Raw genomic sequence first — 26,444 nt, forward strand, 5'->3', positions numbered from 1 at the left:
TCATCTGCTGAGCCTGTTTTTGAATATAACCTCACTTGTTGGGTATCATTAGCAAAATAATTTACTAATCTTTAGAATGACATATTGTAACATGCAATATCTTGTATAGCATGATATATGACCAAAACTTACCCCATACCCCAAAGTTTACATTGAAAATTGCCGTCATGGCCAAAATCCAAATTCTACAATTTTTTTTAGCTAGACACAAAAAATCTGGCCGTTTTTGCTATTAAATCTGTTTTATATGGTACAGGGACATGTCAGAAATATCAAATAGACTTTTAACAGAAAATATATTGAGACTCTACAGCTGTAACAGTCATATTTTGAAGGGTACAGCAAAATCACGGTGTTGCAGATTTGCATGCATTTTTGTTAAACCTGTCTTCCTATAAGTCATCTGCTGAGCTTGTTTTTGAATATAACATCACTTATTAGGTATCATTAGAAAGATAATTTACTAATCTTTAAAATGACATACTGTAACATGCAATATCTTGTATACTTTTCATGATATATGACCAAAACTTACCCCATACCCCAAAGTTTGCATTGAAAATTGCAGTCAAATCTAAAACCAAATTCTACAATTTTTTTAGCTAGACACAAAAAATCTGGCCGTTTTTGCTATTAAATCTGTTTTATTTGGTACAGGGACATGTCAAAAATGTCAAATAGACTTTTAACAGAAAAATATTGAGACTCTACAGCTGTAACAGTCATATTTTGAAGGGTACAGCAAAATCACGGTGTTGCAGATTTGCATGCATTTTTGTTAAAGCTGTCTTCCTATAGGTCATCTGCTGAGCCTGTTTTTGAATATAACCACATTTGTTAGGTATCATTAGAACGAAAATTTATTTCTCTTTAAGATAACATATTGTACTATGCAATATCTTCTACAGTTTTTATGAAATGTGACCAAAACTTACCCCATACCCCAAAGTTGACATCGAAAACTACTTTCATAGCTAATGTAAAATTCTACCAATTTTTCACCTATATAAAAATGGGGCAATATTTTGTATGAAATATGTTTTATTTGGTACTGACACATATTAAGAATATGAAATAGACTTTAAACAGAAAAAATATTGGGATTCTATAGCTGTAACAGCTGTATTTTTAAGGGTACAGCAAAATCTCAATATTCCTGATTCGCATTCGTTTTTGTTAAATCTGTCTTCTTATAAGTCGTCTGCTGAGCCTGTTATTGATTATAACCTGGCTTGTTTAGTATCATTGGAAAGGTAATGAACTTGTATTTACAATGATAATTGTAACAGGCAATATCTTGTACAGTTTTCATTGAATATGACCGAAACTTAACCCATACACCAAGGTTTATATAGAGTACTGTCATAGCTAAACGTGATCAAATTCTGCGAATTTTTAGCTAGACATGATAAAAAGTGCTCTCTTTTGGTATTGTATTTGGTACTTGGTCATGTCAGATATGTGAAATAGACTTTTAACAGAAAAAATATTTGGATTGTATAGTTGTAACAGCCATGTTTTGAGGGAAATGCAAAATCGCGGTACCACTGACTGGCACCTGTTTTGTTAAATTCTTCTTCTTGTAAGTCACCTGCTGAGCTTATTTTGTAACACAACCTGGCTTGTTATAGGTATCATTAGTAGGGCAATTTATTCTTCTTTAAGATGACATATTGTAATATGCAATGTCCTCCATAGTTTTTCTGAAATATGGTCAAACTTTACCCCATACCCAAAAGTTCAAATCGCAAATTACGGCTTATCTTAAATTCTACCATTTTTTGCTACACATAATACAAAAGGCAATTCTTGTATGAAATCTGATTTATTTGTTACAAAAGTATGTCACCAGTATAAAATTAACTTTTAACGGGAAGATGATACAATTTTGTAGCCATTTGGATCATTTTTGGAGGGGGAACCAATATATGTCAAAGGTGTGTGTTTCGGCAAATTTGCCCTGATACCTGGGTACCCTTCCAAATATGATCCAAATCATGATATTCCTGTTAAAAGTTAATTTCATATTTGTGACATACTTTTTTAACAAAAACACAGAATTCATAGATTGCATACAAGCAATGCCTTTTGTATACAAAGTTAATAAATTGTAAAAATGGTAGAGTTTCTGATTTGCAGTAATTTGCTATATAAACCTTGGGGTATGGGGTAAGCTTTGGTCCTATTTCGTGAAACCTAAACAAGATATTGCATATTACAATATGTCATTTTAAAAAACTAGTAAATTACCTTTTTATTGATACCTAACAAGCCAGGTTTTGTCAAAAATCAAGCTCAGCAGATGACTTATAAGAAGACAGATTTAATAAAAAAGCATGCGAGTTGGCAATACTGTGATTTTGCGATACCCTTCAAAATATGACTGTTACAGCTGTAGAGTCCCAATATATTTTCTGTTAAAAGTCTATTTCATATTTCTGACATTCCCCAGTAGCAAATAAAAAGATTTCATATGAAGCATTGTCTTATTTGTTATGTCTAGCTAGAAAATTGGTAGAATTTGACGATAGCTACGAAAGTAATTTTCGAAATTAACTTTGTGGTATGGGGTGTGTTTTCGTAATATTAAATGATAACTAATATATAGCATATAACAATATGTCATTTTAAAAAGTACTAAATTGCCTTTTCAAAGGTACCAAATAAACATGGTATGTAATGAAATAAGCTCAGCAGATGATCTACAATGGGCAACATTAACAAAAACGCATATGGGTCTGCACTGCTGTGATTTTGCAGTACCCCGCAGAATATGCCGGTTAAAGCTATAGAATCCCATTAGTGTTTCTGTTAAAAGTCTATTTCATATTTCTGACATGTCCCTGTACCAAATAAAACAGATTTAATAGCAAAAACGGCCAGATTTTTTCTGTCTAGCTAAAAAATTTGTATAATTTGGTTTTAGCTATGACGGCAATTTTCAATGTAAACTTTGGGGTATGGGGTACGTTTTGGTCATACATCATCAATACTATACAAGATATTGCATGTTACAGTATGTCATTTTGAAGATTAGTAAATTATCTTAATAATGATACCTAACCAATGAGGTTATATTCAAAACCAACCTCAGCAGATGACTTATAAGAAGACAGATATAACAAAAATGCATGCAAATCTGCAACACTGTGGTTTGCGGTAGCCTTCAAAATATGACTATTACAGTTGTAGAGTCCCAATATTTTTTCTGTTAAAAGTCTATTTGATATTTCTAACATGTCCCTGTACCACATTAAACAGATTCAATAGCAAAAACTGACAGATTTTATATGTCTAGGTTAAAAAATGGTAGAATTTGATTTTAGCTATGACTGCAATTTTCAATGTAAACTTTTGGGTATGGGGTAAGTTTTGGTTATATATCATGAATACTATACAAGATATTGCATGTAACAGTATGTCATTTTAAAGATTAGTAAATTATCTTGCTAATGATACCTAACAAATGAGGTTATATTCAAAATCAAGCTCAGCAGATGACCTATATGAAGACAAGTTTAACAAAAATGCACGCAAATCTGCAACACTGTGGTTTTGCTGTCCCTTCAAAATATGACTGTTACAGCTGTAGAGTTCCAATATTTTTTATGTTAAAAGTCTTCATATTTCTGACATGTCCCTGTACCAAATAAAACAGATTTAATCTCAAAAACTGACAGATTTAATCTCAAAAACTGACAGATTTATATGTCTAGCTAAAAAATTTGTAGAATTTGATTTTAGCTTTGACTGCAATTTTCAAAGTAAACTTTGGGGTATGGGGTAAATTTTGGTCATATTTCATGAAAAATATACTAGATATTGCATGTTACAATATGTCATTTTAAAGATTAGTGAATTATCTTGCTAATGATACCCAACACATGAGATTGTATTCAAAACCAAGCTCAGCAGATGACTTATAAGAAGACAGATATAACAAAAATGCATGCAAATCTGTAACTGTGATTTTGCGGTACTCTTCAAAATATGCAAATCTGTAACTGTGACTATTACAGCTGTAGAGTCCCAATATTTTGTCTGTTAAAAGTCTATTTCATATTTCTGACATGTCCCTGTATCAAATAAAACAGATTTCATTCAAAGCATTGCATTTTTTATTATGCCAAGCTAAAGAATTGGTAGAATTTGAGATTTACTGTAATTTGCAATGTTAAATTTTGGGGTATGGGCTTTCTAATAATACCAAACAAGTGAGGTTATGTTAAAAAAATAAGCTCAGCACATGACTTACAAGAAGACAGATTTGACGAAAATGCATTTGGGTTGGAAAATGATGATTTTGAGGTACCCTTCAGAACATGATCATAACAGCTATTCCATCCCTATATTTTTTTCTGTTAAAATTCCATTTCGTATTCTAGGGATCCCAAGGCTTCTGAAAAATACAGGTTTGTTCTCCTGTGGGGGGATGCACGTAGACCCCCTCTAGCCCACGGACTAAAAGTGATTGAGGAGGGTCTTTTGTTTTGAAGGGTCACTATTTTCGCGTAGCGTCATTTTAGAAAAAAACCCGGCCCTCCCTGTAATTTCTGTCCAGTCTCTAACATATAATTGTCAAAGTAACAAAGTTGTGTCTTCCTTGTGAAAATGAACATGTACTTGCGATGTCCATAGATAATTGTTATGAAATTCATTTTCATAAATGTTGTCTACTTCAACTTCTCTTTTCGTCTCGCCGTAGTCGTCAGCGCGCGCAATTATGTTGCAAATTTGAGCTGCATTTTATTCAAGGGTCCTGTCAAAACGGATGATGAAATTCGCTACACTTTACTATAGGTAGAACGCACCTCGGGGACAGACATTGGGACTCTCAAACTTTTACAATTCTCTTTGATATACCACATGTTGGGGTTCATTTTAAAGCTCTTGGTGAAAGAAAACTTTCACCGGCTTAGTTTTTCGAAATTCAATTTTTTTTATTTTTCTTTCATAGAGTTAACACAGGGATGGCGGCCATTTTGAATTTCTAATATCGGTAAATCTTGGGTAATTTGTTTCTCTAGTACAAAAATTTGCACGGTGACCACCTATTTTTATTCTTGATTTTGAAAGAGAATGATTGAAAGTTAGAGCAAAAGTTTAATTCTTTCACTTTCGAGGTGCATATTACCTCAAGGCAGGAAATAGCACAGATTTGAAACATCAATTTGGTGAATTCGCCCTAGATATAAGGAGTCGCAGTCCAAAAGAAAGGGATTTGCACATACCGGTATACGCCTTCTAATTGCCTAGAATGATATGGAATGCGTGCGACATAGAGGTAGAACGAAACAGAGAGAGAGAGAGAGAGAGAGTTTAAGCGTTCAGGCAGTAAAAGGGATACAAATATTAACCGTCGAGGGCGCAATACATGCTGAAGGACACAACAAAACAGGCAAAATGAAACGGCGCAACGTGGATTTTCGCAAACCTTTTATTCAAACTTGTTCGAAAGAATGCATGACAAACAATTATGGGAATTTAATCAACTGTTCAGTGGAAATTATACAAATGCTGACACGAAAACAATCACTTCGTAAAATATACAATTTTAAATTATGAATTTCATAAATTCTATACTTAATTTCATGTTTTTCTTTAAATAAATTAAAGTGTGCTTTGTTACTGTTGTAATGGTGTTGATATATACACATCAAAAACACACAGAAATTGTCGTAAATTTGGTCAGTGAAGGCCATCATAATTGCATCATCTTGTATGAAAACAATTGGAAAGCTGCATAACTGTGAAGGTAGATTTGAATCAAGCCTTTGCATGTTATTTGGTTTACATACTGTCAATGTGGTGACACAGATTTAAAACAGCCATTTTGCGAGGCAAATAAGATACTGTCTGATCATACAAACATTATACCAAATCAGACATGGCAAATTTTATTTCCAGTGTAGGATGAACTAATGGACAGTCATTATGCAATTCGGTTGGTTACTCAAAGCAAGATGACAACGAAGTATAAATGCTATATACTTCATGTATGGGCCATCAATACATACAAAAGGGTGCCTATCTAGTACCATTGCCTTTTGCAACTGTTTGTGTACATTTAAATATTGAATATTCCTTTATTCTAGTCGAAGCTTTTTTTACATAAGACTTGTAGTTGGCTGATTCTGGCAAATTTCCAAGCACTGACCAAAACGGGTTCTGAAATGTTTTGAGCTGGGGGATACAGTTAACAGTGAGCTAGACAGAGGGTACAAGGATCCCATTGGCTATGGGCCACACTAATTATCAGTGAGCTAAGGGGTAAACTGAATACAAGTGAGCTGCGGGTTACAAGACAACCTGCAAGTGACACCAATGCTACAGGATTACACCGGCTATCACATGTTTCAGGATATTATACCCACAATGACGATATTTTCACAAAAAGTATACAAAAATGCCAACATTTAAAACTGCTACAATCTGTAATACATTCTAAGTATTACATCCTATCATGTATGAAGACCATGAAACCTCACACAAATACGTATCAAATTTTGTGACAACCATCTGTATCTTATCTTACAGTTATAAGATGAAGAATAGAATAATTTCTCTATGACAAACGTCACATGGTAAAGTGGGGTGGATCGCAGTGTGAAGGCCTCCCTATTTTGTCTGAATGTGTCATAAATATGACGTGACAAAATAATTGCCACTATGTTTAATTCATTTGCGCAGGATGTCTAGGCAGCATAAATAGAAATTAATGTCTGCAGAGGAATGCTTATTGTGATACAGACATCTAACACTGGGGCCCAACACAAACTGGACACTCTTTGGATAAGTTACAAAAAAGGTGGGCCAATTAAAGGGAAGCGGTCATCAGAGCTGTGCCTGTGCCAGTTTCTTATTATGATGTATTCGTGCACAATATCTAGATGCACCCCATCATCATCGCTGCAACATTTAAATTATACGTAGATTATCACAGACGTGTTTTAATTTTCATCAATCACCATCATACCTTGGATACAGTGTTTACATTGGTTGTATGGGTCCCATACGACCTTTGACCTCAGTTCCGATGACTGTATCCCTTTAATGTAAATCATCACACAATTGACATCACTTACCAAGAAAGTATCTCAGCACGAAGAGATTCAACAGTTTTTGAAAATCTTGTGACGTTGAAATGCCAAATATACTGTCACATACATACACTCACATTTACAAAACACTATAATAACTTGAGTATTTGATCAGTTTCCATAAAACTTTCACCACCTTCCAATCACCTGCAGTATCACAGAATTGTTCCCCTACAATAAAAATGTTTTGATGGCTGAAGTAAAAGCTATAGAGCACAGACTCACCAAATTTTTAGTTTTGACCTCTGATGTTGCGGTCTTCTAGGCACTGTCAGCAAAGACTGGATTATCTCTCAGCAGTCCACTGGACGCGATTGTTATTTCAATCAAAATTGACATTGTCTATTGTTTGCATATTAAATGCACTGTTGCATAACAAAATATGCACAAATGTATGCTTGCATTACACAGTATGTATCTCAAACAGAGATTAATGATTAAAGCTGAAACCATATTGAGGTGATTAAATCGTGCCAAATATTCTCAAGGTAAAGGTATTTTCCTGGATTGGCAACCACTTCTAACACAGAATCATGAGGTTTTGAAATACCACACACTCATGTTCAGGACATCTTCGGATTATAAATATGCTGGTAACACATATTAAATTTTACAAAAAAAGATTTTGTCAATGATCTGACAAAATAAATTGTAATAAGAATGCAAATAAACAGGATTCAGACTTCTTCACAGGAAAGTTTTGTTGGAGCTTACTGTTGGTGCTGATGATGAGATTGTGACACTTCCACCCCCATGTTTAATGTTCAGATCCAACTCGTCTGCAGAACACAATGGAATTGGGATAAACTATGGTGCTGAAGAGGTTAACAAAGTTTTGGAATCACATCGACACCAGTTCATCAGTGATCATTCCGGGAAAAGTTGGCCAAGATCCGTCTAAAATGAAAGCTGTCCCTAATTCCCTTCAAGCTATTCCATGTTAATCTGTTCAGAATGGAACAGCTCCAGGCTTTTTCAACTTTTGACAAGTTTAAGCAGGCTTTTTTGTTATCTAACGGGTTTGCATGTATTGTCTAGCTGGGGCATAACAGCATGGTAAGTAAACAGTTATTATTCACCAGAATTATTCATTCTTATGCTTTTCAGAATGAAACAATTCATGTGTTTACATTGAAAGCAAATGTGCGTTTCAGTGGGCTTCACAATTGCAAGAAAAAACTGCTTGATTTGTGGAATGATGAGTACTGAATTCGTTACAGATATGATCCTTTAAGATAACACACTCAAAACTAAAGTAGAAAATTTCAGAGTTTTCAGAAACACTCATCGTGAAAACTTTCAAGCATTTTCTTTCACAAACAAAGTAAAATTAAGGAGTCACCACACTAAGTGCTCGATTAGAAAAGCAATCACCTAAAACTATTTGGAATTATGAATGGCTGCTACGCTTTCTATCCACTCCATGGGAAGATCATTAAAAATTTAGATTTCATAAAAAATAAAAAAGGGATTATTATTATAGCCATTCTAAAGGCTTCAAAATGAATGCCAAAAAGCAGCAGACTAGACAGGCTTTGTAAAAATTTCCCAAATTGTCCCTTTACCACCTCCTATCCTAGCCCTTTCACCACCATGGTTTGGCCCAAACCCATTGTTATCAATGGTGACTGTGGAGCTGTTTACAGGGAATTGGGGGTGAACAGATCAAAAGGGGCGAAGTAGGTGTCCTTGGATGTTACTTTTGCCGGCTGAAGATCAGTTAAATTGACAGATATCTCGAAATTAGCCAAAAAATTTATACGGTAGACATCATTTCTGATATTTACAATACCTAAATGCGTAAGAGCTAGTAACTGCTGTGAACGACCTTGAATTTGTGCTCATAATAACAAGATTATATTTGACACTAAATGCAAAGAGAGTAGATTAGTAGACACACAATGTTTGGCATTAATCACCAGCAACCTAGGGAGTCATTAGAATTTAGTAGACAGTTGAGAGTCAGAATCCATAGCTAGAGGTCCCCTTGGAAAAATCTTTTTTGTCTGTAGTCAAAACTTTGTGTCCCTCCACTAACTGTCAATCATGCTTGGCTCATTGTATCATGCTTAGGCATGATTTTGCGAAGGTATGTCATTTCTTGATGTCCACAAAAACACCTAAGTATCAATGACTTTTAGCCTGTTAGAAAGGCAATTCACACTGTTGACATGAAACTCAAAGGTGCCATACATAGCAACATCTTGCTGTTCGACCCTGACCTTTTTATTTTTGAAAATGAATAAGGTAATGGGTTGCTTTACCCTTTCATTTCACACAGTGGTTTGGTCCAGCCCCATTGTTTACAATGGCCAGTGTGGACCTGTCTACTAGGAAATGGGAGAGTCAAGGTTAATTATGCTGAAAGGCAAATGTGTGCTATTTTTTTCGGTCAAGGACAGTAGGAACTCCTAGCCACACATTGTTGAAACTGTCGGGCACTTAAGGGTCAATATACCCATAGTCACACCTCAGGGACTTTCAAAGACTTATTCTGCCATTTTCAAGTACTTTTTGATGTCCTACATACCATTAAACCAATATTATTTTTACAATATGTTATTTTCCTACATCATTTTTGCATTATCACACGAGATCATCTTGTCACTTTTGAAAATTGTGAGTGGATTATTAATTTTCCTTGACTTGTCTGAACTCAATTTCATTTTCAAGAACCTTTCTAGGACTTTCGAGGGTTTAAAATTCAAGGACTCTAAAAGGACTTTCCAGGACCTTGCACTAAAGACAGAGATCTATGAAATATTGTTATATTTGATTATCAAAAGAGTATGCAAACAAGATAGAAATGAAACTTAGTCAATGCCACGGGCATTTCACATCCCCCACAAATGCAGTTACACATGATGAAATCCAATGCACACAAATGCTGACAATGAGCTCCGTGATTTGGCTGAAAAAAATTACATTATAGAGAAAAATTAAAAACTGTATAAATTTACAAACATAGAATATAAATAGGCCATCTTTCAGGACATTTTGGTGGCCCCCTACATGGCCTTACACCCAAGTGTTTTGGGTGATATGAGGTATTGTAACCAAGAAACATGACAATTTTGCTTGAAAAACAAGTTGTCATATTTAGTGAATTTGATTGGCAGTTACAGAATGTTCTCATACGAGTGGGTTCATACCAATTAAAAGTACCTGGATGGAAGGTCAAACACAGATCATACAATTTTGACATTGTATTTGTATCACAGCAATGTGTAGTAATCATCAAAGCCATAGAGTCTGTTAAGAATAATGGTCTGCAGATGGACTTACTGCGTTAACTGAAGTACACTTGGCCCACACTAAGCCACGGTACAAATCCACACCGGTATGTTTGTATTGGTTCACAATGAAATGTGCCCTTCGAAAAACATTGATTTCTACACAGAGGATAAGGGCCAATGTTTTTTAGGCATGCTGGATTGACCAACAACTGTGGAGTACAATTGTCAGTGGCAACAGTTTCAAATGGTACTCTCTGTTGAATTACACGGTGGTGTAATTCTTCCGTTGTTTGCCGAATCTGAAGCTACCAACTGAAGGCTTTCATCGGAATCTTCCGAAGCCGTCCTGCTGTCTTTTGAACTCCTTTCCCGGACAGTCATTCCTGGTTTTTTGCTGCTGCAGCACATTTGTTCGGCACACTTGTCCGGAGCACATTCCAGCATGCAGTCAGCTTCTCCAGCATCTTCCTGACGTGTGTAAAATAAAAATAAGAAAACTAATGAAGGAGAAAACTTTAGATTTCAAACTCAAATGAGTATGGCGATTAGCAAATCCCAAAAGTTTTAAAACTCTAGTAAAGTCAATGATTGACAACACAGCGTCACATCAGCGCAAGAACATCGTAACTGACATTTTGGCAAAAATCACTTTCCTTCTGAAAATGATCTAAAATCACTTGTTACATTGGTTTAAATTCACACAAAGTAAAATCTTTGAGTAGATCTGTCATTCAATATTTATAAGAATATGTTTTGCTAAGATTGTGGATTCCAGTATGAACAAACTGCCTTTTTCTGGTGCACCAGTTAAATTTTGAAATTTGCAGTTACGACCTTATCTGCACTGATGCGACAATTTGTCAACCAGCTTTGCACATAATTTTATAAGCAGATCAAGCTGTCTACCAGGATACGGAATTTCTTGTCATACAGTTTTGTGTCAAGAAAGTTAGAAAATGGAAGTGAAAAAGGAAGAGGAAAATTGGAAATGAAAAAGGAAGAAAGGAAGATAGAACTTCTCTAGAGTGGTATTTGCATGTATTTACCTCTTCAAACTCTGGTTGTATTGTGGTAGAGTGTATGCCTTCATTATGAAAGAACTCCTTGACTTGACCGGCAATTTTCATGTAGTCCGTCAGGTTCCTGCAGCGGATATGTGCAGAGGCGATAATCTTGTTTCCAGCCAGGCGCCAGACATGGAATTCGTGTACCGCTAACACACCATTCACCTGTTACCAAATATAGTAAAAGGTTACCTCAGACAAAACAAACTCAACAGTGTTGTCATGACAAGGTTGACAGCATCTCAAAGACAGACTTCAAAGTTCAGAAATAATCAGTCAGTTTTGCTACTTTTAGACAGACACTGGAAAAAATTTTTAACTTTTGGATTAAAAATTTTCTAGATCAATGCAGCTCCGCTTATAAACTCATCCCTTGCCACAAATTTATAAAAAATATTCCACATCTGCACACGGTCAGTCCTTCAAGTTTTGCTAATTTTTTGCTGTAAGCAAGCTTTAACCAATAATTTAACCTCGTCATACCCAATTCAATGTAAACAGATCTACACCCACAATTGATAAAAATAGTTTTGGGTCAAACTGTGGTGGTGCAAGGTTTAAACATCAACCAAAAGAGCACATCATGATTATTTTTTTTTATGTCAATTATACAACATGAATTATTTTCATTACGGAGTTTATACAAAGAGCCTGCACTTTTTGCATTTCAAATATTAGTAAATTCAAGGTCAATTGTACTTGGATTTAAAATTTGCATTGTCACTGATGTTCTGGTTGATAAAAGAAATCTAAGTTTCCTTGGTGGCAAATATAAACAGAACTTTAACACATTTTGAATTTTTACTTTGCATACAAAGGTTTGAGCATAACTATGTACATACTTGAGCATTTGTTTGTTTAATCTAACAGAAAGAACTCAATCGCCCAATTGAACAGAGAAGTGTGAAGTTATGCACATGTTGACTGGCTGTGAAGGTAACAGCATACAAGTCATTCCCAAGGGAACTAATAAGTGGCCTCAAAGACAGTCTGTGTTGCAAGGCCAAAGGTCACGTGATGGGAATGTTTTTGGTGACTCACAGGCACAAAGGGAAACAAGTGTACTGTATGCCGTCAACAAAATATGACCAGTCAAAACATGTGTGGTTTTTAACATAACTCATCCATTTTCTTCATCAGAAAATCATGACATTTTGACTGCTATCACTTGTTTAGGAATAGAAAAAAGATGTAGTCGTTGCCTCAACTTTTTAAACTGTGTGCATGCCTAGATGAAACTTTCAGGTAACAGTTGTCGAAACTGTTACTCTTAACTGGTAACTAGCTCTTTGCATGGAACCAGTGCCAAAATGACGCATACCATATGACTGTACATTGACAAAACACGAAAGAGACTTTGGATGTAGAGGGTCAAAATGGTAATTGTACCACCAAATACCTTCCTGATGCTCTTCACACATGTTTGTAAAACTTTGAAGGTCATATTTAGATTTTCTATTCAGTGCAAGGATAAAGCCACTTGGCACCACGTCAGCTGTGACACTGAAATGCACACCATTTCAAAACGTTCATGTTCATAATCATCTTGCAAAATTCACAATCTTTGATATTCACGACAGCTCTTTTGAATTAAAGTTTTAATAACTTACCTTGCTGATTAGCTTGGTTTGGATATCTTCAACTTTGATGTGTGTGGGTACAGTTTGCAGCAGTATCATACCAGACTCTTTCACTGTAGAAAGAGGGTAACTGTCACTAATTACATTTAATTACATGATTGGGTCACACAAAGTCATTACATTCACTTCTTCCACTATCAAAACTTGGTACAATTGACTATTTTAAATGGCAAAGAATATTTCTTCAAGGGGAGATGAGTTGGAGAGAAAGGGATTTAAAGGCCATTTGTTAGTGATACACGTTTGGTTTTCACTGGGTGACCTTCAGAGTTTGTTTGTTACAGGCAATACACTGCTAGATGTACAACAAGGTTTCTCCACAGGGGGATTTTGAAGGACTTGGACTGTCCTGTTTTTCTGTCAATCTATTCATATGTTGACAACCATAAAAAAAAATCTATTTTTACAACAAAGTAATATGCAAATCACATTGTTATGTAAATGAGAGTCCCTCTATTTTTTTCCAAGCATTGGAGAACACTGATGTTACCAGAGTTCCTGAGGTATTATATCAGAGTTTCCACGACTTTTTATTAGATATCTCCGTTGATTCATAGTTTTAGTGATATATCATAGTACATCATATCTATGTGCCAATGTTCTCACACTCTAACAAATTTAAAAACTGTGATCTTTCTACTTCCTATATTGATAAATTGACTTTTTTCTATTCAATCTATCATCCCATAGGCACTGCCCAATTACAGTATAAGGTACCCATAACCCACTACCCAGTGGAGCACTGAGGAGTAAAGTGCCTTGGCTCAAGGGCACAACACTGTGCTGGAGTCTAGAACTTACCATCCTCCAACAGTGATAGTGTTGCTTTGGACTCACTAGGTCTCCAACTTGCCAACCTCTGGCAGTGAGACGGGTACCATAACCACCGTTCCACAGTTGCCTCCCAACCACAAAGACTCGAAATTCCCTTGTGGACTTCCCCCAACCACAAGATTCAAATGCAAGCCAAATACCTCACAGTTACAAAGAGACAACAACATGCCTGCAGTGAAATTTGTCAACATAGACACATCTCTATAATCCAGATTCATATCTATCAAGGAGGATAGTGCAAGGTAAATCTTGCTAGGCAGTGATTAAACTCAAATTGAAGTTCATAGAAAATTGAAAAATATTCGATCAGGTCACTATGGGATACAGAATCACTTCAAATGTACTATATTGAGAATGCCACAATGATTTTAAAACATCACAAGCGACCTAGCGGGCCGATATAGCTCCGCTGTGTTTATGTAGAGAATAACTATTTTTGACACATGTTGATGAAGAAGGTGGAAATCTTTGATAGCTCAATGCAGTGGCCAGAAAAAAGTGGCTAAAATAAGCTGCAAAAATACACAATTGAAGATTTCATCATACTTTGAATATATCACATCGGATCATCCCTAGGAACATGTCAACCAAAGCTATCTGATGAGTAGTTTTTTTGAGAATAAAATTTTCTGACCAAAAATGGCAACAATTGCCCCCCAAAATAAAAATTGCAGATTTCATCATAATTTCAAAAGATCAAATTGAGTTCATCTATAGACACCTGTATACCAAATTTCAAAGCTGTTAGACCAGTACTTTTTGAGAAACACATTTTTTGACCAAAAATGGGAAAAATTGCCCCAAAAATTCAAAATTGCAGATTTCATCATTATTTCAATACATATCATTTAGTTCATCTATGGAAACCTGTATACCAAATTTCAAAGCTATCAGATGAGCAGTTTTTGAAATACACATTTTTTGACCTAAAATTGCAGAAATTGCCCCAAAATTACAAAATCGCAGATTTCATCATAATTTCTACAAATATCATTAAGGTGATCTGTAGGAACCTGTATACTAAATTGCAAAGCTATCAGATGAGTACTTTTGGAAATACACATTTTTGACCAAAATGGCAAAAATTGCCCCAAAATTACAAAATCGCAGATTTCATCATAATTTCTACAAATATCATTAAGGTGATCTGTAGGAACCTGTATACTAAATTGCAAAGCTATCAGATGAGTAGTTTTGGCAATACACATTTTTTGACCAAAAATGGCAAAAATTGCCCCAAAAATACAAAATTACAGATTTCATCAGAAATTCTATATATATTACTCAGTGCATCTATAGAAACCTGTATACCAAATTTCAAAACTATCAGACCAGTACTTTTTGAGAAATACATTTTTTGACCAAAAATGGCAAAAATTGCCTTAAAAATGCAAATTTGCATATTTCTTCACAATTTGAACAAATCTGAAATAGATCATCCCTTGGGACATATGTACCAAATTTCAAAGCTATCTGACCAGTAGTTTCGAAGAAGAAGATTTTTAAAGATTTTTTTACCAAAAATGACAAAAATTGCCTTAAAAATACAAATATGCAAATTTCACCACGATTTGAACAAATCTGACTAAAGTCACCCTAAGTAAACTGCTTATTAAATTTCAAAGCAATCGGACAAGCGGTTTCACAGAAGAAGATTTTTTTACCAAAAACACCAAAAAATGCCCCAAAAATACAAATATGCAAATTTCACCACGATTTGAACAAACTTAAGTGAGGTCACCCCAAGTGAACTGCATATAAAATTTCAAAGCAATTGGACTTGCGGTTTCAGAGGAGAAGGCAATTGTTGACGGACGACGACGACGACGACGGACGACGGACGACGGACGACGACGGACGACGACGGAAAATCAACCTATTTGATAAGCTCCGCGTCGCTGACAGCGGAGCTAATAAAATCAAAAAATACTGCAATTATACGGTGTTGCTCAAATTTGATCAGAATTGGTATACACCAGTATGGGTACCAAAGATCAACAATAAATATTGTTTCTTTCTGTTCAGTGCAGGAAAATTCTATGTTGATGTTATGACAATGATTTCTGCACAGTACAACCAGAAAAACAAGAAATATTTAAACCAGAAAAAAAAGAATGACAAAAGTAAATAAGGTCTGAAACTTTAAGTACTGGAGGTCAACTTTAGCAACATGTATAGCAGAAACAGTAAGTCCCTCTTAGTTTGACCATAGACAGTCTCCCCCCCTACTGTCTATGGTTTGAGCTGGTCTGTTAATATGTAACAATTCATAAACAATGACAGGAAATGACTCAGTCCTGTTTCAGCCTCACTGGCATGCCATCACTCCTGCACATTTGCAGGATTTCACTTTTTCTTACCTCATTTGCACATTTTGGACACTGACATGTTCATTTGAACAAATTCACATCTCAACCCCTGCATCTAACTGTATACCAAATACTGAAATTGTAGCTTTGGCGGTATGGGAGCCTTTGTGTGTGACGGACATACATCCGCACATACATACCCACAAATATACAGACATACAGACACCACAGACTCATCATATAAGCTCTTTTTGGTATTTATATACAAAACCAAATATGAGCTAAAAAGATATAGAAAAAAATATAAGGCTTTCAAGAGGGTGTGAAGAAAGGTCACATGATAGCCAACACCCAACGTGTCACAGACAGAGGTAGAAAATTTCTCAGGAATGCAACAGCAAAAATTATATTGTTTAAATGGGACAAAACAACAGAAGTTGAGCAGAATTCTTTTCAACTGTCATACATGTACGTGTGATAGGGCGGACTGAAGTACCAGTATATACATGTTTTCCCATTAGTAGAAGTTCACTGTTCAATTTGGATAAGATAACAACCGACACCTGCTGATTGGCAGGCGAAATGCAAGAAAAAAAATAGCTAGTTGAAAAAGCTACGTCCTCTGTGATATAGAGTCAGGAAAGAGATCAACCTACGATTGTAAAATTTTGCAATTATAACAAATGACAAAACAAAAAAGTCTGAATGAATCACTGCTGTGCAGAGTCTGGGACATAGCAAAACTGCAGACAAAAGAAGTCAAAGGGTATTGATTGGCAAAATAAATTTATTGCCTTCATCCAACCTGTCAGCCCTCTACTAGAGTTTGACAACAAACTGTATTTATTACAAAGTCACTGCAGATAAACAGTGCACTGGGATTATAGACTATTTGCTTTTATATTAGACGGTTAGTGCCTTGAATCTAGGTCAAATTTTTCTGTATCTAGGTGTAAAGTATATTAACATACATTGACCTATACCTATTTCAGTAACTAAAGGCAGAATTCAAGGTTCAACTGGCTGTGACCTTTGCTGCACTTTCCAGAATTTGTACAATTTGTAGTCATTGTAACATACAAATTCTTTGTCTAATATCTACACAGAACCTGTTTGACTTTTAAACAAATTTAGAATGTGTGTTATGATCAGCGTTATCGTTGACAACAGAATTCTTAGGCTGGGCAATAAATCATATATCAACAATACTACTCCATGTTCTGCATGCAATGCAATGTGTCTGCAAGGCTTTCAGTTTGTATTTGACATAATGTAACTTAGGGAGTAAGTATATTCGTTTTAAGAAATAAAAACAACGAAAAATAATATTGAATCTTATGGCCATTGTCCCTGAAGATATGGATTACATATTCTGTCAATATGAACAAAGATATGTACTGTATACGGACAAACAGATACAGACAAACACTGAGTACTTACATAATGGAATAGTTGTACTGAGGATGATGCACACCATAACAATACTCATAGCAGGGTCCACATAGTACTTCCAATGACCCTCCACAAACCAGATGACCAATGCACTGATGATGACGATTACCGACCCAAGTGCATCGCCCAGAACATGCAGGAATACTCCACGCATATTCAGTTGAGCTCCCGAGGCTACAAAGAGAAGTAAAAACACACAGATTTTAATTTTCAAATGTCACAAGAGCATCATTCAATTTAAATTGATCATCCATTCGATTTTGTATCATCTGAGAATGATGTGAAACAAAGTAAAATTGTATTCTCTTTACACAAGTCAGCTGGGCAGAAGCTGTATAATTGGTCTACATTAACAATAATTCTGTAATTATTAGTTTTTTCTCACAATATTTGTTCTCAAAATGTAACAACTTATCTGGAAGGCCAGTGAATAATTGGATCAGAGCTACTAGGCCATATCATAGAGAGGAAAGTGTAATATGTTAAACTCGGAATTTGAATGGACCGGGGTTCAAACAAAGCCATGCGCGCCGCACAAATGCACACAGAAATGTGCGTATTTCCATACATTTTTGTACAGGTGGGTTTATTTCAATTTCTTGAGCATACTGAGCCCATAGAACACAAAGTGTACTTTTTTCTGGAGTATAACTATTGAAAATCATACAAAAGAGTGTCCAGATAATACACTTTCTAGCACTGACAATGTGGAAAACACTCAAGATATTGACTGATAGAAACATACCTAACTTCTGGGCTTTGGCATAGTCATCATCACTTTCATCAGACATCTCAGCACCTACAATTACTACATCACTGAATCCACCATTAGGGCTATCATGCATAACCATAGCAGACTTCTCCTGCATTCCAGAACTGTCTGATTGATCCAATGGCTGTCCGTGGAATTTCTTGCTTTCGTGACTGTGTCCATGTTTGCCAGCTTTGTGACTGTGGCCTTTGCTATGACCACCATGGCTGTGGCCATGTCCACCACCTCCATGACTGTGGCCATGTCCACCACCTCCATGACTATGGCCATGTCCACCACCACCATGGCTATGCCCTGCAAGGCATTTACAAAAATACAGTTGACTTGTACATATGCACTCACTCCTTTCATTATTGCTCTACTGTAAGCTAAAAATTTGGTTTAGCAACAGTCAACTACTTTTACGAAAGGGACGAAATGCATATGCTTGGCTTGTCAGAACATTTCTTTCATCTGCCTCAAGGTCAGTCACTTCATTTTAATTACATAAATTTACTTCATTACATATGATTACATGGACTAATTTGGTGGTAACAAGCTGTGCGAAGTCAGATAAATTTGAATACAATATAAACAGAGGTGAATTTTTTAGAGTTTATAGATTATGAAACACTCTTCAATTTGCTGGATTACAGTATTTTAAAAGCCTGGATAATTGCTAAATGTGTATTACAGTAGCATATTTCTACTTGTTGTTTTAAGCGTTTAAAAAATTTGCTGGGGCTGAGGCCTTGAGTTGGCTCTATTTAACCCTTTGACTACTGTAATTTTTCCCACCAAAATTTTACTGCCACATTTTGCAAAATTTTATTAATTTTTCTGAAATTTTTTGATAATTTTGGACCAAATGGACATCATATTTCATTGGCTACAGTTTTTTATCAAAATTCTGGCAAAAATCTGAAAAAAAATTGAATAAAGGCAACAAAAATTGATGTTGGCCCTAAAAGGGTTACAGTAATGTTCAAGAACAGTCAAAAGAAGCCATGGAAATATAATTCACACTATGTAAATTGCACTGCACAATGAATCCCTACATTCAATTACAAATAATTCTACACATTCATTCACAAAATATGGCAGCAGGACAAACATGTTTCAAAACACTCATATTTGAAGAGAAGAGAATAATGTTGACAAATAAAACAGGAGTCGTGGTGGCAAAATAAAAGTGTAAAAACTCAAGGTTATTGTACAACTTATGAAAGCTAAATCTTTTCTATATCTTCTACTGCACAGTTAGATGAAGCAAGAACTGACCTTGAAAAATTCACAAAACAAAGGGCTGATTTTCACTGAAGGAAAGACCACCGAAACTTACCATGTTGATGGAACAGCCCCAGCCCAACCAGATTAACCAGTAAACCAATGGATCCAACGATAAGAATCAATCTTGGATTCTCAATCTCCTCAACGTCAACAAGTCTCTTAGCTGACTCCACCAGGATGGAGAAACACAAAGCCACCAGAAATACAGAGTTGATGAGTGCACCCAGCACCTCAGCTCTGATCCACCCAAAGGTATTCTTTGAAGTATGTTTCTTTGATATCTGAATCACAAAGACATGATGTAAAGAGTTGGTTCAGTGATACCTCTACATCTCCTCAAACACTCTTCTAAAAAGAACAAATTGTTACTGATAATAAAAGTTGGAATTCTGTTTGTAATCTGCTCTTGCTCTGAAAAATCCTTTTTGGCATCCATGATCCCCACTATGGGTTTCACATCCTCTTTATGGGATTTTATAGGATTTTATGGGATATAAATGTCATGTTTTTTGTGTGTTCTTATCATTGGTGGCTGTATATGGAGCTATATCAATGAAGGAACATATGTAGCTTGGTCCAGTGCTGAGATAATCTATAATCATCATGTGCAATTTCACACTGATGAGGCCAAAGGAAAAAAGTTTATTTCCTATAAAACCTCCCAACCCTGGACATTTTTTAGAATTTTAAAAATAAAATTAAGTAAATTCTCTAAATTTCACCATATTTATGGGTTTCAGCAAACAGAAAAATAATTAGAAATATTTTCCTTCACCTAACTACCCTAATTTTTGGAGGTATGTTACCAGAAATGGACATATTTTTTTTTTATTTGGCCTGATATCTGATACACGCTACAATGTATCTGTAATGTTCGTTTGAAAGTTTCAGAAAATTTCTTTTAGCCAGCTTTGTCAATGTCTCTGTTGAAGAATAGAACCTTGGAAGTTTAACAGGGGTTCTAAAGTCATGTTACATGTACTATACTAGAGGGCAACAGACTCGCTACAGGGACAGATTTCCAAACTCGACAGATAACTTGCACAAATGCATTCATGGCCAGAAGTCTGGATTTCTTTATTTTAGACATTTTTACATTTTAGTAGTGCACGTTTGACATGTTAGGTCGGAACTAACATGACCAAAAAATCCAAACGTGCAAACCTATCGTGTATCGTGCAGACCTTACGTGTACGAACCTAACGTGTCTAAAATGTCTAACGTGTACATCATTTTCGGTTCTCCACATGAGTCAAAATCTATTATGCCAATCGTGCAAACCTATCGTGTATCGTGCAAACCTAACCTAACGTGGTCAGCACGTTACACGATAAGTTTGCACGATTGGCATGATAGCTTTTGACTCATGGACAACCTAAAATGACATACACGTTAGACATTTTAGACACGTTAGCTCCGTAAATCTTAGGTCGGCACCTTATACGATATGTCTCAAGATTAACGTGATGGCCTACAAACACGGTAAGGTCTAACTCTATCATGCCAATCGTGCAAACCTATCTTGTATCGTGCAGACCTAACGTGTCTAAAATGTCTAACGTGCAGGTCATTTTAGGTTCTCAACATGGGTCAAAATCTATCATGCCAATGGTGCAAACCTATCTTGTATTGTGCAGACCTTACGTGTACGGACCTAACGTGTTTAAAATGTCTAACATGCATGTCATTTTAGGTTCTCAACATGGGTCAAAATCTATTATGCCAATCGTGCAAACCTACATGTATCTTGTATTGTGCAGACCTTACGTGTATGGACCTAACGTGTCTAAAATGTCTAACGTGCATGTCATTTTAGGTTCTCAACATGGGTCAAAATCTATTATGCCAATCGTGCAAACCTATCGTGTATCGTGCAAACCTATCCTGTATTGTGGAAACCTAACGTGTACGGACCTAACGTGTCTAAAATGTCTAACGTGCATGTCATTTTAGGTTCTCAACATGGGTCAAAATCTATCATGCCAATCGTGCAAAGCTATCGTGTAACGTGCCGACCAAACATGTACGGACCTAATGTGTCTAAAATGTCTAACCTGCATGTCATTTTAGGTTCTCAACATGGGTCAAAATCCCTAATGCCAATGGTGCAAACCTATCGTGTAACGTGCCGACCTAACGTGTACGGACCTTACGTGTCTAAAATGTCTAACGTGCATGTCATTTTAGGTTCTCAACATTGGTCAAAATCTATTATGCCAATCGTGCAAACCTATCCTGTATCGTGGAAACCTAACGTGTACGGATCTAACGTGTCTAAAATGTCTAGTGTGTATATCATTTTTGGTTCTCCACACGAGTCAAAATCTATTATGCCAATCGTGCAAACCTATCGTGTATCGTGCAGACCTAACGTTTACGGACCTAACGTGTCTAAAATGTCTAACGTGCATGTCATTTTAGGTTCTCAACATGGGTCAAAATCTATCATGCCAATCGTGCAAACCTATCGTGTATCGTGCAAACCTAACGTGTACGGACCTAACGTGTCTAAAATGTCTAACGTGTATGTTATTTTAGGTTCTCAACATGACTCGGATTTCTATCATGCAAATCATGCAAACCTATCGTGTATCGTGCAAACCTAACGTGTACGGACCTAACGTGTCTAAAATGTCTAACATGCAGACTTTTACAGCGTTTAGTCATGCACGTTTGTCCTGCACGTTTGGGTTCTATAATGTACAATGGCATACAAATGCCCATAGCACGATAGCTTCAACAATGTGAAACGTGCATTTTTATCAACTACTGGCCATAGCTCCACAAATGCAGCATAAATTTGCATGATAAAATGTGACTGAAAAGAAACTGCACAATCTGAGGTCGATAAATTCATAGTCTTTCCCTAAAACCTGGTACAAAATTTTTACACTGAATTTGGCCTAATTTTCTACATAGTTTCTCTCTCTTTCTTTCCTTTTGATTTGCTGACACCCTTCTATGTCCAACACTTACATAAATTCATATTTGAACTTGAATTTTTAATTTTTAGATGTCCAGGGCAGAAAAGTGATATTCAACGGAATTTCACTTGGTGGGAAAAAAATATTTGACTTACCCTAACAGCAAAGAATCCCACCAAAAGTGAGACTATGTCTGACAACATGTGAAAAGAATCTGCAACTAAAGCCATGGAGTTTGTTATGTAGCCAACAATGATTTCGACTAAGAAGAAAGTGCTGGTCATAAACAACATTGATGATAGTCGACATGTCTTCCCTGAGTAACGACCCATCTTTCCTATCTGCGAAAGTCAAGAGGGAAAATATGAAAATTACTTTAAAAGTGGTTTAGTTGCAATGGCATTTTTATATGTGCACGACAATATATAACATACTGAAATAATAACTGCTCTAGTTATCTTTCATAGATTTCACTGGATTTGAGTTCAGTGTTTTTGTCATTGGCGTTTTAAGCAGCTAAATGTTACCAGGGTTCCACACAGTTTATCCATAGACAGTAGAAGCGTAGACTTTTTGTCCATTGTATATCAAGCCACGGTGATTGGGGACAGCAGTCTGCAGAAATGCTTACTGGGATCATGGATGTAAAAAATTAGATCTATTTTTTTACATCCATGCTCGATAAATTCCCAAATCCAGTACTCCCTAACCTTAGCAAATGAACTGAAGTTTTACTGTAACCATGGAGATAGAAAGAAAGCTTCTTTGTACCTCCATGCGGAAACCTTAGTGACTATTCATACTTTTTTAAATTTTTACTAGTCTGAAAATAAAACTAGTTTTTCAACCTCATATAATAATGTCCAAGTCGAAGTAAATTAATGTGGCACTGTGTCATGGTAGCTAAAAACATACATACATATACATACATACAGACGCCACCGACTCACCATATAAGCTATTTTTTGTATTTATATACATACCAAATATGAGCTAAAAATGATTCTACGAATGATCTTGTCGCGACCTGCACAGCTCTAAAATGACCCCCTAGGCTTTGGGACGAGAGCCTGGAATGGGGCCCCTCTCCTCAACACGACGTTGGGAGATACTCGGGACGGCGGATTGCCGCAAAATAATGATCGAAATATGTGAACTCGATAACAGTTTTTAGTGCTGTGATAGAATTGATATGCATAGGGAATATGCATGGAGGTAGCCATGCATTGGGCAACCAAACAAACACGACTTACTGAAGATCCGATTAGGCAGTTTGCACTTCTAGATGTATCCCCCGGTCGTATGTAAAGTGTCGGTAACCTTGGGTGACCTTGGCGGTGAAACTACTGTGGAGGCGCCTTGCGGTGCCAACAAGCAATTCTTTGGTAATTACCCTAAGTCCCGTTATGTAAATCTCGCCAGGCACAAATGTGTTGTGGTTTTGGTGACACAGACTGCTGATATTCACGTGTCATTAACACGTCATGATTGACTGCCAAGATTTCCTTTGTCTGCTATTGGCTAAGCTTGAATCCACCGAGCTTCATTACGTAAGGCTCAGAAATACGTAGATACAAGCTATATCGATCGGCTCAGAAGGCAACAAATTTCGGCAGCTTCGTCTTATGTACTTTCAGTCGAACTTGGCCCCACGATAGTTAACAGTTTGGTTTCCGCGAGGAAAATGTTCTCTTGCCATTTATTTGGCAACGCCCGCATCGATCGATCTCGGGCGGACGCTCATCATGCTCATATATAAGAAGCCCGTCGGCGGTTGTCGTGAAAATTGGACGCTTTACAGTGATGCAGTTAAATATACCACTTACCTATCATGAAAAAACTAACGCACTATCCTAAAAATCGGTACAATTATCCGTTTTCTCTCGGAACTTTCCAAGACTGCTGTTCCGTTGTTTCACAATCGCCAAGAAAATGACAGTTTTTGCAACCGGTCCGAAAATTTTGCACTCCGCACTTATCCAAAATCCGCTCACCCGCACCGCACGTCATATCTATTGTGAACTCTAAAACAGCAAGAACTAATTAAGCAAGACATCTGTGGATATTTCAAGGTAGTCTCTAGGCCGTGTAAAGTTGAAATTCCCGAAAAAGTTGGTGAGGACGAAATGTTATTTTTTGGCTTTTCGAGCCGTTCGGAAGTGTACATATACCGGTCACATTCAGGAAGTGAGAAATGCGCATGAGCAGACTTAACAGGAGCTGACCCGCTCAGGGTTAAACCATTGATATCATGGGGGAGGGGGACCTGAGGCTTTTGGGGAAAAAAAGGTTTCAAAGATGTTTCCTTTGAAAAAAAAAGGCTACCGATGGGGTAAAGCAAACACAAAGTCAACAAACAATTGGACGGTTACCTTCTTTCATTACCTTCCATTCTAAAAATACCTGATTTCATTGCATTTTTTCAGCAGACCTTGATCTTTTCTTTCACATGTACCCAGAATGTCAATTTAGCATTTTTACCAGTAATATTTAGCATGCTTCGGCTACAATTTCTCTCCCTTACTACCTGAAGCATACCTATTATTCAGTCTGCACAGGATATCTGATGTTCAATAGATTGTTCTTGACAAGAGCTGGCCGGGCTTGTCATGACTAATTAACAAAAGGCTGTTTATTCACAAAGGGTTTCTTGTAAGTTGTACCCATCCCAATATTGGATATTTCCATAAAGCCAGGCTTTTTCCATTTGAAACAACTTTATAAGCACAGATAGCCATTCACGATCTGTTTATTTAAAGCTCCATAAGCTGTGTCTTTTGGCTACTTTTTCAGAATTTTGTTTTGTGGCTTCCTTACACTTTCTACATTGAATTCCTAAACTGTAATTTAATGACAAGTATTTAGCGTATCAACACAACCTATATGAGTATAATCTACATTGCTATTGATGAAAATTGTATTCAAGTCCGGACTAGAATTCATTTGTAAACAATAAACAATGATCACTACACACATACAAGCTGTGTTGACAAAAAGAATACTCAAAATTTCAGCATGACAAACGGATTAGGGTCAGACACGGTAGTTGATATACAGAAGCAGAATACTGAAAAACTTGCCACAAGTTACAGCTTATGTCCCTTTAATAATAGACAGTAGAGTGCTTATGATATGATTGATTTTGTCTTTCAAAGCATATTATCATGGGATACATCTGTAAATTTCCAAATAGCCATATCCGCACATGTAGCTCTCCAATTAAATTACTAGTAAGGCTGCTGCTTCCAGGGTGGTCATAATTCGGCACCCCTAGTATCAAATGGTTCAGCCCTTAAGTAGTATTTATTAATAAGCAGTACAGTACTACATATCATGCATATGCTTATACAACAGTATCTTGGAATCACCATGGTTACAAATAGTCGAGGCACTGAATGGGTTTCACCAATCGCATTCAAGGTCATCCCTATTTATTTCTAAGTGTCATTCTCTAGAAATAGCAGCGCGACAGGTGGCAATTAATTTGTTTGAAATGCTTCCCGTTATATTACTATCAAGCGACATTGAATGTCTAGACAAAGCAATATGTATATCATTTAATGGCAACAAATTTTGCACACTGTGTATAGTTTGAACAATCTGTAGACCACCTGATGAAACAGTCTTGAATGAAACAATAAGGACAGGCTCTGCTGTATGCTACCTCCATGCTGATAGTACTGTATTTTATCTGAAAAGTGGTGAAGCAAACGATTATTAGTCTAAAAGTACTAGAGAATTTGAAGAGATGCCGGCCAGAGTGGTCTGAGACTCTGATACCGTAGGAAGATGAACAGAATGGAATAAAAATATAAAAAAGAAATGTAATGAGAGTTTTCATTAA

General features: G+C 36.3%; 1 protein-coding gene across 2 annotated transcripts; it reads right to left on the reverse strand.

Moving 5' to 3' along the window:
• Positions 1 to 5,419: 5,419 nt before the first annotated feature.
• LOC139138958 (proton-coupled zinc antiporter SLC30A1-like) lies at positions 5,420 to 24,792 on the reverse strand. Of its 2 annotated transcripts, none has more exons than XM_070707605.1 (8): positions 24,427 to 24,792; positions 22,756 to 22,941; positions 19,729 to 19,957; positions 18,381 to 18,701; positions 17,624 to 17,809; positions 13,011 to 13,093; positions 11,383 to 11,565; positions 5,420 to 10,804 (listed from the first exon to the last, which is right to left on the reverse strand). In XM_070707605.1, exons 2-8 carry the CDS (start codon positions 22,930 to 22,932, stop codon positions 10,577 to 10,579), a joined length of 1,407 nt encoding a protein of 468 aa, XP_070563706.1. In that variant the 5' UTR covers positions 22,933 to 22,941; positions 24,427 to 24,792; the 3' UTR covers positions 5,420 to 10,576. The 2 variants fall into 2 exon arrangements, with proteins under 2 accessions (XP_070563706.1, XP_070563714.1); XM_070707613.1 differs by lacking the exon at positions 24,427 to 24,792 and adding an exon at positions 23,854 to 24,025.
• Positions 24,793 to 26,444: the final 1,652 nt, after the last annotated feature.

Source organism: Ptychodera flava, chromosome 1 (genome assembly GCF_041260155.1).
Source record: "Ptychodera flava strain L36383 chromosome 1, AS_Pfla_20210202, whole genome shotgun sequence".
NCBI lineage: Eukaryota > Metazoa > Hemichordata > Enteropneusta > Ptychoderidae > Ptychodera > Ptychodera flava.